We start from the raw sequence: 15,440 nt of genomic DNA, 5'->3' as shown, positions 1-15,440 counted from the left end.
GAAGTTAAACCAAGCCAAGGTGAAGTCAGAGTCCTGGGAACAGTGTATATTTTTGTAATTACTGCTAATTGAAAAAAGAAAAGATTCCTTCAGCCCAAGCTCTTAAGTAACAGCAAATAAAAGGTCAGGAATATTTCCCTTTTTTTTTCTTTTAATCTTTTTTTTAATCACACTGTAGTTGGAGCTCCTTACTAATGTTTTAAATTAAAGTTTTAGAACAGTATAGTTCACATCATCTGTACCAGTGGTCTGCTCAGTGCTGACATCCTTAAACACTCCTTACTGTCACAGGTGGGTTTGGTTTTCTTTGTGTGGTGGGGTTTTTTTTCAAGTATTGCTTCATCCTGTTTACAACAATTACTGCATCTCACTTAGCTGAACTCCAAGGGATTTAATTTATTTAAATTTAAGCTGGTTTTTGTCATTATCCCTACGCAAGATTTTGCCTTATTTTTGATTTTCAACAGACAAATGTTAAAAAGAACTAAACAGCCAGAGGAAAAATGATGCTCCCAAAACCTTTACAAGCATATAGAAGTTACATAATTTTTCTTGCTGTCTATTTTATAAACTCAGGTAATCTGCTTGTTGGACAGAAAAACAGAACTCCAAGTCCCCATGGACCAGACCATCACAGCTGGTTGATGGAGTTTATCTGGGTGGGTACCCTGACTGTCACCCAGCCTGACAACTTAAGAGCAGACTCCAGTTTTCATTCTGAAATAGGTTAAAACCAAAAAAAGCACAATGGTTTTCTTATTTGGTACTAAAGTTAATGACCTAAAGCACAATAACAGGAGGGGGGAAAATATTCCACGAGATTCTCTGCAAACTGCTTCCCAGAAAAGCAACAGAAAATCTGTAAGGAAAAGTAATACTCATTTGATTCTTAGCACAACACAATAACACAGGATTTCCTAAAAACAAAATAAACTAAGAAATTAAAAATCCAATAGGGCAGTCATAACACATCTAAATAAACTAAGATGCAAGACAAATGCAGAGATAATTATCTATGCCCTACAGCAAGACAGGTGAGCTTCCTCCAAAAATATTCTTATAATATGACCACAAAAATCCTACTGGTCTCATAAAAATATAGCTCAAAAAAACCAGCTAGTCGAAGCTGACCCTAAGTGCAGGAACTGTCAATACAGTCCACAGAAATACCTACCATATAAATAGTCAAAAGAGGGAATACAGTGACAAAGGGTTTAATTTCCTTTCTGTTCAGTTTCAGAAAGCTAGATGACAGCTAAAGCAAAAATGTCAGAGAGACAGGTTGTATATAGCAGCAAGGTGTCATCAGCCTGGCAGAAGCTGGAAATTGTATCCCCATCATATTCATATGGATAGCTCCAATACCTGTATACAAGGGTTTTTTCTTACTAGAACAAAAAATGCATAAAACACATTTCAGAAGAAAATTACACACTTTGGAGAAAGCACAAAGGGATTGTGAAGAAGGACAAAAATGCAGAGAAGGCTGACTAAAATAAGTGGTCAGTCAGATCAAAAAATATTGATAAGTCAAGACTGATGTCTAATCCTGCAGAACGAAGAAATTATCCTAATTCATTCCTTCATGCAGTCTTACATTTGCTTGTATCCATAGCTGCAAAACACTGAAAAATCTCCAAGAAGTTGAGAACAATTCAGTTGCCTTTTCTGTAACAGAGGTTTGGGAGGGGGGAATAATCCAGATGACCATTCGAACCCTGAAAAGCCTCAATGCTACAAGAGATTCAGAAAAAGGGGTTGGCAGGAAAGAGCAGGAAGAGCCATCCCCTGGAAAGTAGTTGACAACCTCCTCCCCAGTAAATTTAGCAGATACATTGTATTAGAGACAAAGAAAGTCAAGAGAAGGAACAAAAATAAACTATTCCCCTTAGGAATTATATGCAAGATTGCTTTGTAAAACAAACCAACCAACAAGCTGCTTTGCTCTGGAAAAGCAAAAGGTCGCCAATCTTGGTGAAAATACAGCTATAAAAAGGTTTTGGCCAAGTATCAAAGAGCATGTTTACAAAAGCGCCACATTCATTGTAACACTAACCATTCAAACCTCACAATAGATTTCAGGAGAGAACAGGATGCAACGTCAAACATCTGTTATCACATTATTTTCTTCAGCTCCTCTGCCCAGAAATGACATTGAGACTGCCCATCTTCCAAACCCCACGAGAGGCCAGTCAGACGTGGGCCAGAGGCTGCCCTGTGACAGCTCCCCATGCCCAAGACAGATGGAAAGGTCACATTTTAACAGTTTGCTCATAACCCAGCTGAAACATCTCACTGAACAGTCAGCTGTCCAAACTGCACAGACACATCTGGCAAACAAAGCCTTCTTGGAGGCAGGCTGGGCTGGGGCAATACCTGCTGCACTGAAGCAGGACAGCCAACTCAGACAAGGACAGTACATTCAGCACTTGCAGGAGTTGGGACTTACTGTGCCCATGGCTCTTAAATGTAGTGTGCAGACACAATAGGTCCAGCCTTCCAAAATTCACTGGACCGAGCAAGCACTGCATGTAACAGAATCTATTTCCTCTCAGCCTTCAGACAAAGGGAGAGACAGCATCCAGCAGCAGGCTCCAACAGCTAGAGCTGTGCCTCCTGCCTGCAGCCCCTGCTCCAGAAGGGCCCAAGAACCTCTGCCCCCTGCACTGTCCCAAAAGAGTATCCCACAAGCTGTACAGCAGACACGTTTAATCAGAATTATTTATTCGAGGCAGGAGAGACTGGGAGGAAAACGCAAGTCTGAAAAGTTAATTATCAAGAATCGCACTTTCATTTCAAAATGCCTGATGTCAGTTCCAGAGATGGACACCCGAGACATAATGTAGAGAACAAAAAAATTAATACGGCTATAAGCAAGAAAAGAAAAATCCCTCTCAAAAAAACCCCAACAAAACAAACCAAAACCTCACATATTAATCTACTTTGGATTTATTGCAGGAACAGTTGCAGTGGAAATTAATTCATGCCTGTTGCACTTGAAAAAGTGCTACAGACAGTGTTTAATACATTTAGTACATGATGGATGTTGCCTTTTTCTGTCCAGGAAACAAATGTGAAGTTAGAGAAAGTGGGCTATGTTCCCTTCCGGGAGTCAACATGTCCAAGGCTGGACATGCTCCAGAGATGTGCTTCTTGAAACATCTGTACATTGAATATTTGACCAGTTTCAGGCCAAGAGATTTAAACCAACAGGGAATCACAGACAGTTTCCTCGAGCCAGACACTTCTGCTGCAGCTTGTCAATGATGGGGGACGTTGCACATGCAGAACTCCACCATGGAAAAACGCTGCATTACTGTACACAAGCATTTCTCATCATTGCACCTTCAGATACCTCCTGGTCAGCATGAGCCACCCTTCACTTTGGACAATTAACTGCATCAGTAAAAATGTCTGATGGTGCTATGATTGAGGGATACAAGACAGCAACAACATCCATTTTCAACTGGGTTTTTTTTCCAGACTGCTACCTTTTTTCCCCCCACCCTCTGGGGCACCAGTGCTTGGGGTGAGACAAAGAGGAATGTTTTCTTTTAAGCAGAGGAGGAGGAAAAGGTTACCTTGTTTACCAGTAACTCTGGAGCACAAAGAACTACTTTGTCTTTATGGAAGAGGCAGTAAAGGTAGTGTTTCTTAAGGGCTGAGGTTTCCAAGGCTGCCCTTGTTGATGTGACCATGACCCAGAGGGCTGCCTGCAATCCCACTGAGCCCGGGCAGTGAAGGGCTGCTGGTTTCAGGGTCAGCACAACTGCCTCTGCTCCCAGAGAGGATCCACAGCTACAGCTACAGCGTGGGTGAAAGGATGGGAGGAGGAGGAAGCTGTGCAGAAGCTAACACAGGAGGCTTTGTGAGTAAAGAGATGGTCAAGAGAGAAGGGGACGTGATCTTACTACAGAGAAGGAGATACTTTCAAAATACTTAAACAAATGTTTTTTCTTGCACTTCATTAACATTCTGACACAGCTGCAAGACTACCCCATGTGGAATCACTCTGCTATCTTTTTTTTTTCTTTCCTATGCAGTGAAGCGCAGTATTATTATTAAATAAGTTCTATTCATGTGTTTTCCATACAACCCACAGTGATCAATTACACTGATTCACAGGCAACAATTTTTCTATACTTAGTGTTTCTTAACGCTGAGAGAATATCCCATTTATCCCAGAGTATTCAAGATATAACTGATTTTGCAAGCTTTCTGAAAACTATTTACCCCTAAAAAAAAGGCAAATAGGACAAGAAAAATCTGCAACGAAACATGAACAGTGAGATAAAGAAAGTGACCTTCCTGAGGAATGAAAAGGAATGTAAGAGATTAGATGATAATATTTTCATGCATGCAAGTAATTATTCCAGTAAGAGCGGCTAACCACTATCCAGTCACTTTTCCCTTTCCTGCTTTAATTGCAGTTTAAGTATTGTTGCCACTTTCAGAAAGACTTTAAACAATGCCAATATTTAAGATGTCACTCCATAGCTTACCCATCCATCAAACATCTGTGCTGTGATAAAATAAATAACAATTTTTTTATTGGCATACAAGAAAGCACTACTCCTTTTCCTAAGGAAACACAAACCTTACGTTATATTTACAAGGTGCTTGCTGGAGCATATAGAGGGATCAGAAACACCATGAGCCACTGGATTTTAACGCTGGAAACTGGTAAACTACCAATTGGTACGCAGGAGTTAAGAAAATATGAGTCTGAATGGCCTACCTTCACTGCCAAGAAGTTGAGGCCACTTTCATGAGCCAAAGCTTTTGCTATCATGGTTTTTGAGCACCCAGGAGGTCCATAAAGCAGGACACCTTTGGGAGGCTGGATCCCCATTCGGATGAAGGACTCGGGATGTTTGAGAGGCCATTCAACTGCCTGCTTCAACTTCAGCTTGACGTCTTCTAGTCCTCCTATGTCTGACCAAGATACCTGCAGAACAGAGCACTTTGTTGAACTCAGACTATGGAGCAGAACTATTAAAAAAAACAAACAAATCAAGGATGCTCTGTAGAATGTGTACTGGTTGTTTCATGAAGCTGTTTTTAATGAGTCACTTCTTCAAAAAGTCTTTATTAAATAAGAAGCACAAGACAGGCTTGTCAGGAACACATAAAGGCATGTAATATGTCCTACCTAAACCAGCAGGCAGATCTAAAACCTGCTACACCTCTTCCTACATGGCTGTCAACAAGCCTGAGACTTTTCCCCACATCCCCTCAGACTGCTCTTTCTCCAGTCACCACCCACTCCCATCCACCTCAAATATTAAACATGTTAAGGCACTCCTAAATCAAGTGATCTTCTGCCTTAAAATACACTTCCATAAATTCGCTCAACATAAATCACCCTTCAGCTCTGGAAAGTCAGTTCCATGTGAAAGGCAAGCAAGTGTTGCTGAGAGGCAAGGTATTGCCTTTCACCTGAGCTGAAAACTGGTGTCACCCTTGGCTTGTCCTTATTTTCTCCTGATGACAGGACAAGGAGTGGAAACTAGAAGCAGACAGTCCCTGAAAAAGGTAATTCAGTCTGCTATTGAAGTGGATGAGAAAGTGCATTTGGATGTGGTGCAAGCACTTTTGTTTAAGACCAACCAAACTTCAAACCAAATAAAATTTCTCAATTGTCAGACTTTGATGTAGAAGAAAATTACAAAGACAGCAGAGAGCAACCAGCAAACCCAAGTTTATGATATGAAATAGTGTGGTTTAAATTTCATTTTAAAAGATGTATTACCTATCCCTACAACCCTTGATTCTATCTAGGAGCTTTATAAACTGCACAGAACTAAATCTTGGCACTCTTAGGCAACTTTTTTTAGGGAAGAAGAAAACATAGGCTTTTTCTCCTTTTTTCAAGATCAATCCTTACTCATACCTGGTAAAGCATGGATAGTCATTCCTATCATCATGTCTTTCTATCTAGACAAAGATTTTGACAAACATGAACAAGAACATCTTAAAATTAATTAGGCCATCAGGAATTCCCTGTAACTTTCAGCAAGATCTATTAGCAGTACCTCACATACATATAAAAAGCCAGGGAGAAAACACTTAAATGTTATTTTTACCCTCTTAAATATTCAATCTTTTACCCTCTGCCAATATTCAATCTACTGTGTAAGCCTTCTGAGGCATTATTCAAGTGATTTTTTTAGACCCACTACATGTAATTTAACACCAGCACAAGTGACAGGATTGTACAGAAAAGGTGAAGTAGGGCCACCTTACATGAAGCTTGTTTTCAACAATCTGGAGACTTATTCTGACTTTGCTTACATTTTAAATTCCTACAGTGCAAGGTGTGTAACTGGTGAGGCAAAAGTATGAAAAGCAAAAATAGCTAACAAACCTCTACCTTCACATTCTGGTGAAGTTCTAAGCAGAACAAATTTGTATTTCCTCATTTCAAAAGGAGAGAGCTAAGGGGGGGGGGGTGGGGAGGGGGGACAGTCCACCAGCGATATTTACACTGCTCTCACCTGCACAGGAACTCAAAGGAGAAGTCTTGCAACACCAGCAATGAGGTGCGATGTTCTGTCACTGTGGAAATGGCTTTAAAGATTAGCCTTGGGGCTGGGCTCACACATACAAAGCCAGCTCTCTGCTACAGTGTGTAAGACACCAAGATTTCATTACTGCTGTAATCTGTAGCTCTCCCCAGGTCAACAGAGCTCAGAGCTCGATGCAGAGCAGTTCCCCAGAGGTTATTAAGCACCAGTAATAAAGAAATAAAGCAGACAGGCAAAGGATGTCTCATCCAGAACCTTTTGGCTGCAAAGTCACAAATCTGAGTGTTGAATTACAGTAAAGGCAGTGAAAGAGACAAGCAAAACGCACAGCACTCTCTGAAAAAAAGTTTCAGAAAAACCCATAGGAGAGGGAGGAACAGCAACTGCAGTGCAACTCTCCAAAGAACAGCAGTATTAACTTCCTGATTTATAATGTTCATCCCCTCTCTCCTGAATCCCTGCTGCAGAAAAAGCGGCCTTCTAAAAAGGTTATAACACACATCAAAGTTCAAAAAAGGCTCTGGAAGGCAAGATGCACACAGAACCAGGCAGCAAGGATTTTGCATTTGCCTTGGTCACAGCCAACACACAATCCAGACACAAGAGGAAGGACTTGTGGCTTTATTCAGAAGTTACTTTGAACTCTTTTCATTTGATTGGCACGTGGCTACTGCAAAGCAATGAAATATGAAAAAGCCCCACCATCTGAAAAACGAAGCTACAAGTCAAAAAAATCTCATGTATGTCAATGCTTTTACTTTTAAGTGACTACAGAGGCCAAAAGTCCCATCCACACCAAGGGGGCTGCCAAACGAGTACTATACCTGCAATAAAAAGCTAAAGCTGAAAAGCTGGTATTATTAATGTAGCTCAAATTCCTGTCTTCTCTTTGTGAAAAAAAATCTCACATCTTATAATTTATGTAGCGTTTGAAGTTATTTTTAGCAAGGATTTTTTAGATTATAGCATTCACAGAATGTTTTGAGATGGAACGGACCCTAAAGATCATCTAGTTCCAAAACCCCTTCCTTTGGTAGGTGATATGGGAGGACAAAATCTGTTGCACCCAGTACTTTGAGTTCTACTTTAAACTCACCCAGGCACCAAGCAGATGGCTTGAAATTTACCCTACATCATTAGAGATTATGCATTACTTTGTGGAAATGCAAGTCCTGTCAGCACAAAAACAAATCTCCACTATGTTGTTACTAAAGGAATGAATTTCAGTAGTATTCCAATGACTCAGTGGGTGTTTATCAAATAAAATCAAATGACAGTGAAGGAAGCCACCGGCAGGATGGTTTAATGGACACGGGAGCCTGAGGAGTAGGTTGACCAGGACTGAGAACAGACTTCCTGCAGTACCTCAAGACCTTGCTTCTACCTGCCTGTATTGTGCTGTTCAGCAGCATTCCACCTGGCTCCAGAGGGGCTGGTGTGCCTGAGAGGCACAGCACAGGGATAACAACCTGAGCCCACGAGCCACTAGCACAATAAGCAAGGCAAGAATCAGTAACTCTGGCTCTCAGCAAAACCACTTAGCCTTGAGGATATTGGTGCCATGACACCATTTCCAGGAAAAGCTGTCTGGGGCCAGCCCAGGCAATTCCACTCTGCACAGCATGGACTCTTAACAAGCCAAGTGTGACATCCGAGCTGGCTGCGTGCAGCATCCGGTTCACAGATTTTATTTCCCATTCCTATAAGTTTGGGAATAAGGGTCTACAGTCATGCAATCTAATTCCCAAATGACTCATTTTCATGCAATGAAACATAAATGTTTTCTTCTAGGGCTTGGGGAGCTGCTGAGAAACACCAGCACAACTGCTCACATAATCAGGATTTAGTCAGATAAAATACAAAATTCTTTTGCTCAATCTTCTTAACATAGATCAGAGTTGCCTTAAACCAGATCAGTTCACCAGCCCAATTTATGTTGGGTCTGCTACTAAACTGCTATAATATGTAATTAAGAGGGCAGTGAGCAGGGTAAAGATGAACCTGGCACCACCAAATGAACTGTTCATATAATGACAGTCACTGACAGGTGAATGCTTGGCAGTGATAATCTGACTACAGCACTGACTTCTGCCTTCACTTAAAAACCATATAATGCCACTGAGGACATTCAGGCCACATTCACATAAAAATCAGAGCAAACTCTTCACAGTTTTGTTTCAACACACTGTGGTTACAAATGCTAACAGTAGTTTATTGCTCTAGTTTGTGTCTGCTTCCCAAAAGGCTCCACGGCTGTTCAGGACCTTCCTTGAACATATATCTGAAGATGTATACTCCATTAAGCCACTCAGCATATAAAACCACAGATCAGGAGATATGCTCCTGCACTACAAACTCTTCCTGAAGCATTAGGAACTTAAGCTTCTGCAAATGGTTCTTCCAAATTATAATTAAGTAAACAAACACACAAACAGAAAGATAGTGCACAACATTAACCAGTAACTTGAGGCTTCCACTCCATAAAACTCCTCTCTTAACACGGCTCTGTCAATGTTGCCAGAGCATTGCACAAAACAACTTACTTTTGGCACATCAATTGCCACCTCCCTCATGGCACTGGGCCTGACATCATTCATCCCCTGCAGGAAGTCATTGAAAGCAATCATCACTGACCCAACCACCTCGGTGTCCAACAGGTTGGGCCTCTTCCCCAGTGCTCTCCGCAGGGCATACAAACCTAGCAAAACAAAAAAAACATGGAAATAGGTAGGCTTGCTCCCAAACAGAGTCTACCACACACAAACACACTGCAGCACTGGAAAGGGAATTGTGTTCAAAAGAGTGTCTCAGTGCTGGGCCTGAACTATGTCAAAGAACATGCAAGACACTTCTGATGAGAGAGCACAAAAAAGGGGATTTGACAGCGACAGATAGAATATAAACCATATCTGCTCCAAAAGACAGAATGGAACAAGCTTTGTTCCATGTTCCCAGATGTAAAGCTAGCAGGGCAAAACATCCAAATGTCCATACAGTGATCTGAACACATTTCTAAACCACAGAGGAGCAAGGACAATGAACATTTAAGAACACATTAAATCAGCTCACAAGACATCCCCAACCTTGCCCACTTCTCTATTATCAGGACAGTATCTTCAAAACTTTTTAAAAAAGCCTGATGAGATTGCTTTAACTTCCATTGGAACCCTATTTTTCCACGTAGCAAGATGCCAGACACCTGCATTTTTCTTGATATGGAACAACCATTCCCTGTGACGCTCAATAGTTATTTGTTCCCTTCAGCAATCACATTTTCCGAACGCAGGCAGAGCTTTTACCCTCTCCTTTGGACAAATCACTCACATACAGTATCCATAAATCTTGATACTAATTCCTAGTTTCCTCCTATAAATCAATCCCTCAAAAGCCACACAAGTCCCACCTACTCACACATCAATACATCACTATTCCTCGGGCAGGACCGAGCGGTACTGTTGGCGTCTCCCAGGCATTCCCCAGAGAGCAACTGCAGCCCCCGTTGTGTAAGATGCCCAGGAGCAGGATGGTTTTCCCACTGTATAATTATGCCTTTTAAAGCCTAATATAATTTAGGGTTTTATTGCTTCTACTTCCAACCCTGTTCTGTGACTGAAAATGTTAAATTTTTTTTTTGTATACTATTACACGATGAGTATAATTTTATATACAGGTATACACACATCCAGATATGCGGTATCTGTTGCCATGTGTTCCAAAACAAATGAGGCAGTTCATACCCCACCAGTTCACCTTGCATGACCATAAAAAGACAAACATTTGTTAAATCTCTTCTATATTTAACCAAACAAAACATCAATTAGTGCTACATGAAAGGACAATAAAAGGGATAAGCCATTTCTGAAAATAGACATGGTTTTAACTTTCAGCAGATTGTTGTCTTTTTTTACTGCAGAGGCACTGGTAGACACAGACATGCAAAGTTTCTGACAATGACAGGAATTCTGCATTTCCTACAATATATACAACGTGTGAAGAGATATAATATGTCCCCTGTGAAGCAGTACAGCTGGTGTCTCTCCATAAAGTGCCAATTACGGCAGAGTCGGAGCACCTGCATCCAATACCCAGGTTCTTAATACAATAACAAGAGAGAAAAAAAGTTTGTAATTCAGGTTTCCCCTTGTACAGAACATCCAAAACTAATAAGATACATAAATAAAAACATTCCATGAGGCCAAGGAGAAAAACGAAAATCTGTCACCAGAGGACAAGCAAAAAATACAACTGACTCATTTTAACAACCCAGGCAATTTTCACTGCTATTCTTCACCCCCTCCTTCCTTCCTCTGAAGAAGTTCATTTTAAGAAAAAAAACAAAAAGAAAAACCAAAAAAAACCAACTTACGTGAGACAACATAGATTCACCCCCCAAATTTCAAATTTACATCCAAACAAATAAACATGACATATTATTCCACGTCACTGCAGCTAAGACTTTTTGGGGTGGGAGCGGGCATTGGGGTTCAGTCTTATATTTTCTTTCAGGGCAGTCAATTCACACAGGAATCTCAGTTTAAAAAAGTGCAAGTAAATAGCATCACATGAAATTAAGGCCTAGAGAAAGCAAGTTATTGATAAGGATATCTGCTCATTTCTATACCTATCTGCTCCACCAAGTGCCAGTGTAGCCCAACACTCATTTGATGCATTTTAAATGTGTCACGGTTATCTTTTTTCCATGACATGAGTAAGTCTTAAAACCAAGCACACTTATTTTAAAAATTGAGAGAGAACAGCAAATAAAAATGCCCAAGGATACCAGTGCTCTTAAGGTTTGTTACTGCCAGTGCTACAAGGAGTATGAGTGAAATTTTAGTCCTCAGCAGTGGATTTGGAAGGCAACAGCCTTGATCCAGAACAGGAATAAAGAGGTCACAGCTTTCCAAACAAAGCCGGAATTCATTTCAGCCTGTGCACGCACACGCCACTGCACAGGTCAGCATTTAATTGAAACAATGTTTTACATTAAAACAATAATAAAAAACAGATTGAAAAAGAAAGCATGATTCTTCCTGTTTCCTCCTGTTATCATAATCATTCTTTCCTGCACTTCAGATTGACCTCTAACAAGAGGGGTGGGGAGGGGGAGCCTCAGTAACAGGAGAAGGATACAGCCAGTGGCTTGCCAGAGGCAGGAAAACACATCCTCGTCTCAAGACGCTGAAAGACGGATTTAACGTAAGCAACGCAGGGTAGGATGCAAACCCTGCTGCCAGAAGCAGTGCAGAGGCAAACGAGGTGGAACCCTACAGCAAACCCACGTTCACCCCTACACAAGTTATAATGCAGATACAAACAGGAACTCCTCAGAAAACATCAGGCACCTCCTGGGTGTCTTTCACATGGGAATGTTTTGGGTTGAGCATAATGTCATTGCTGTGAACTGACTCTGAGCACAGCACTTGTTCCAGCTCTGCTTGCTCCTTTTCAGACCTTACTCCCTTCTTAAGGGCTAATGAGTATCAATGACCCTTTTGGCAGTGCCTGGGGGGGCTCAGAAGTCGGCAAGTGGGTTTTCCCTGCTTTATTCCAGTCCTGCATGAGGGGAGGAAGGACTGAGATGCAGTTATCCTGCTGAAGGGTCAGCGGGACTGTTCACATAGGCACAGGATACCTATATCTAGCACAGGGCTAGTGAACAACACTGATCCTCAGTGAAGTAGTAATGGAAAATCCTGGTTAAAAAAAAAAATAAAAAGGAAAATAAAAGAAAGCAGCATAATAAGGTATGCATGATTACAAAGAGTGGAAAATAAACAGTTTGTTCCAGCCCAGCAACAGTGTGCTCTACCTCACCAACTCATCCTGTCTGTCTAGAACAGAGGAAACCAAGTGGACAGAGGGGAAAAACCCAGCAGAATGCCCTGTCCTGGTACAGATGGTACCAAGCTATGCACAACGTCAATAGCATTGTTTGCCTGTAAGATTTTCTTGCTCATAGCTTGGCTAAGTTTTGGCACATTAGGTCATAATAACAAATATCTGAGCCTAAAAAAAGACCATACGACACTGCTATATTTGTCAGAGTCTGTGTATAATTATACACCACTGTAAATAATAGGAAGCAGCCACTCAGAATGACCAACATATATACTTTAGGTTTCCAAAACAGAATATATACACAACACTTGAGGAAATAAACTGAACCAAACAAAATTGTTACTCGTGCATCTTTTACTGCCCATCAGCTATTCCTTTTGCAAATCCATCCTGTCTGGACTTACTCTACCAGAATCCCAATACCAGAATTTGTAAGTAGCTTCAAAGAAATTATTATCTTCTTGTAAGGTTGTTTACATAAGGAAATGTTTCTTCCTTCTCTGCTAATCTGGCATTTCCCTCCCAAGTTCTTCTGGCCAAACCCAGAAGACACACGCTATTTCTCCCTGACAGTGACAGCTGTCAGACCCAGTGTGACCCTTTACCACGTGGCTGGCAGTGGAACACTCAACAGAGGGGCATGGATGGGTAAGATCCCAGCTTTCTTATGGCACTGGAGGGGGTATCTTCCTCTACTTCTAGATCTTTACACACTACACTTCAAAATTTAACAGGTTTATGCAAGAAAAAGCATTTCATATAACTTAAAGTCAGTTTATAAATATATTTTAAACTTTCTTTTTTTAATTGAACCTGTACATAAAATTCTTGCTTATTTGGGGGAAAAAAAAAAATCAGGAAGCATAAACCTTGACTTTTGCTCTCAAAACCACATTCTGCAATCTGTCTTTAGCTGCCAGAGCTATATGGGAAAAATCCCTGAAGAACTTTCATGCACTGTTTGCACAGGAAAGATAATGCCCTTAAATCCCTTGTAACCGTAACATTACAAATTCACTGGGCTAACCTGAGCACTAACCTACTATAGGGATTATATCCATGATTTATAGTCCTTCCTCAAGGGCCCTGGCATTTGCTGGAACACGTCTGTGGAGCTCCCTGAAAGCTGCTGAGAGGTGTGATAGGAGGGGAAGGAAGGGAGGAAGGGAGGAAGGAAGGAAGAACTGCATTTTCAGAACTTCTTTCGTAGAGGAAACAGTTTATTCACAGATCAGGTACACACGTCATTTATCCCAACACCGTGACAACAGAGGGAAATAAGGAATACCAGAGTGCCTGTTCCGAGCCTGCTCCCAGACATATCTGTACCTAAGCTAAGGGTGGTCACACACGTGTGAGGAGAAAAACAAGGACTGCCAGGCTACCAGAACAGCAAGGGCAAAAAGACAAGAAGCAAAAGAGTTAGTGGCTAAATGCCCAGTCTAATTGTAATTAGGAATGTTGGCAAGGGATACAGCTAAAAATTAAAGTCAGGAGACTTATAAAAACTCTGCCTGAAAACCTTTAAGCTCTGTCCCCCAATAGTAGCTAATCATTCTACATACAAATGCCTACTGCTAACTGCATTGCCACACATGAGTAACATCATTTCTTCCATACCACTCAAGCTGCAGAAGCAAGAACACAGTGACTTATCTGCCAAGAAGGTTCATTTAAAGTATTAGCTACAGTTATTGATCAACTCTTCTGAAAAATAATCCTTATTTCCTGCTTATATAAATATCAGCAGACAGAATGGGATGTGCTTTAAACAGATTATTAAGTACTCAACCCACAACTGTGTGCATGAAGTCAGCAATCCCATCATCCAATTAGCTGCAAGTTTTGGATAAACACACACTTAAAATGAGTTATGATGAAAACCAAAAGTTCACATGCCCTGACTGCAGTCAGTGCAATGTTCCTCGTGCAAAAACAAAAATCAAGTACCATGAGAAAACAAACCAAAAAAATGGGCAAAGACTTTCTACAAGAAAAAAATAACTCCAAAAACCGACACAACATGCACCAGCATTGCTTCAGAGAGGCAGCAGCCACATGTAGCCACTTCTGCACAAAAGCCATCACTCTGAGCTGCTGCTCGAAGAAACAATCCCAAAACACGTGTTCCAATCAGAGGCCAAAAAAGCCACACTGCTTTGCTATGTGTGTGTGCAAACAAGGGCCCATTTACTGCCAAGCTGCTCGGCCAACTGCTTTGGTTTAGAAACACCCTCTGCTTCACGGACCCAACTTCAACACCACAGAATGCAACATTAACTTAAAACTCATGGACACTGAAGATGGGGATTGGAGTTTCTTGCTCTCCTTATACCATAAATTAGAGTGATGGAACACAGTGTCAGAAAACTCAGTTGTCCCAGTCCAAAAATTCATTTGTAGCTTTACTTTTGTATTATGTCTCTGCTTTTCAGTGTATTTCAAAATCCAATATGCTGTCCTTTCTGCAAAAATTTCCTAACACTTCTTTTTTTTGTATTGACCATCTGACTAGATATGTTATTAATATTCCCCAAACTCCCACATCTTCTACATGACCTTTTCACAAAAAGGCAAGCAGCCTTTCCCACCTCATTTTGAGTGTCACATGGGAACCAGTACTCAGTTAGACAATGCAACAGCAGATTGTTTGCAACAGCATAGCTTCAATATTTGTCCCTGCTACTAATAAATAAGTAACAACACAGACATGGTATTTTCAGTCACTTTCCATAAGGGAATAAAATAATTACAGCGTGTCAAGCAGTGCTTCCCCTTTCAAATCTGTAACTGCAGTCAGTTAATTTGAAAGCAAAGCAAAACCACCCTGCAAAACAAACAAGCCCATTGCCTTGGTCATCAACTGCCTCTGTCAAAATCTGCATTTTCAACAGTGTCTCAAACCCACATTCCTACATTTAGGATTACAATCCAAAAAAAAAAAAATCTACATTTGTTGCACACCCCCAGCAGAACCCGGGTGCAGACCGTGCTGGGAAAGGTTCAGACTGAATTTCTTGGCTTAAAGAAAGGAGGGATATTCTTGATGCTCTAACACTGGGCTGTTTCATC

The 15,440-nt window shown here is 41.0% G+C and overlaps 1 protein-coding gene across 9 annotated transcripts in view; it reads right to left on the bottom strand.

Moving 5' to 3' along the window:
* Positions 1-15,440, bottom strand: part of AFG2A (AFG2 AAA ATPase homolog A) — a 171,796-nt gene that overhangs the window by 142,097 nt on the left and 14,259 nt on the right. For all 9 annotated transcript variants that reach the window (XM_069012619.1, XM_069012617.1, XM_069012615.1 and 6 more), the window contains 2 exons: positions 9,071-9,225; positions 4,739-4,948 (listed from right to left, as the gene is read on the bottom strand). In XM_069012619.1, coding sequence (XP_068868720.1) covers positions 4,739-4,948; positions 9,071-9,225 — 365 coding nt within the window. The remainder of the gene's footprint in view (positions 1-4,738; positions 4,949-9,070; positions 9,226-15,440) is intronic.

The sequence above is a fragment of the Aphelocoma coerulescens genome, chromosome 4 (assembly GCF_041296385.1).
Source record: "Aphelocoma coerulescens isolate FSJ_1873_10779 chromosome 4, UR_Acoe_1.0, whole genome shotgun sequence".
Classification (NCBI taxonomy): Eukaryota; Metazoa; Chordata; class Aves; order Passeriformes; family Corvidae; genus Aphelocoma; species Aphelocoma coerulescens.
This window is presented reverse-complemented; position numbering and strand designations above follow the sequence as displayed.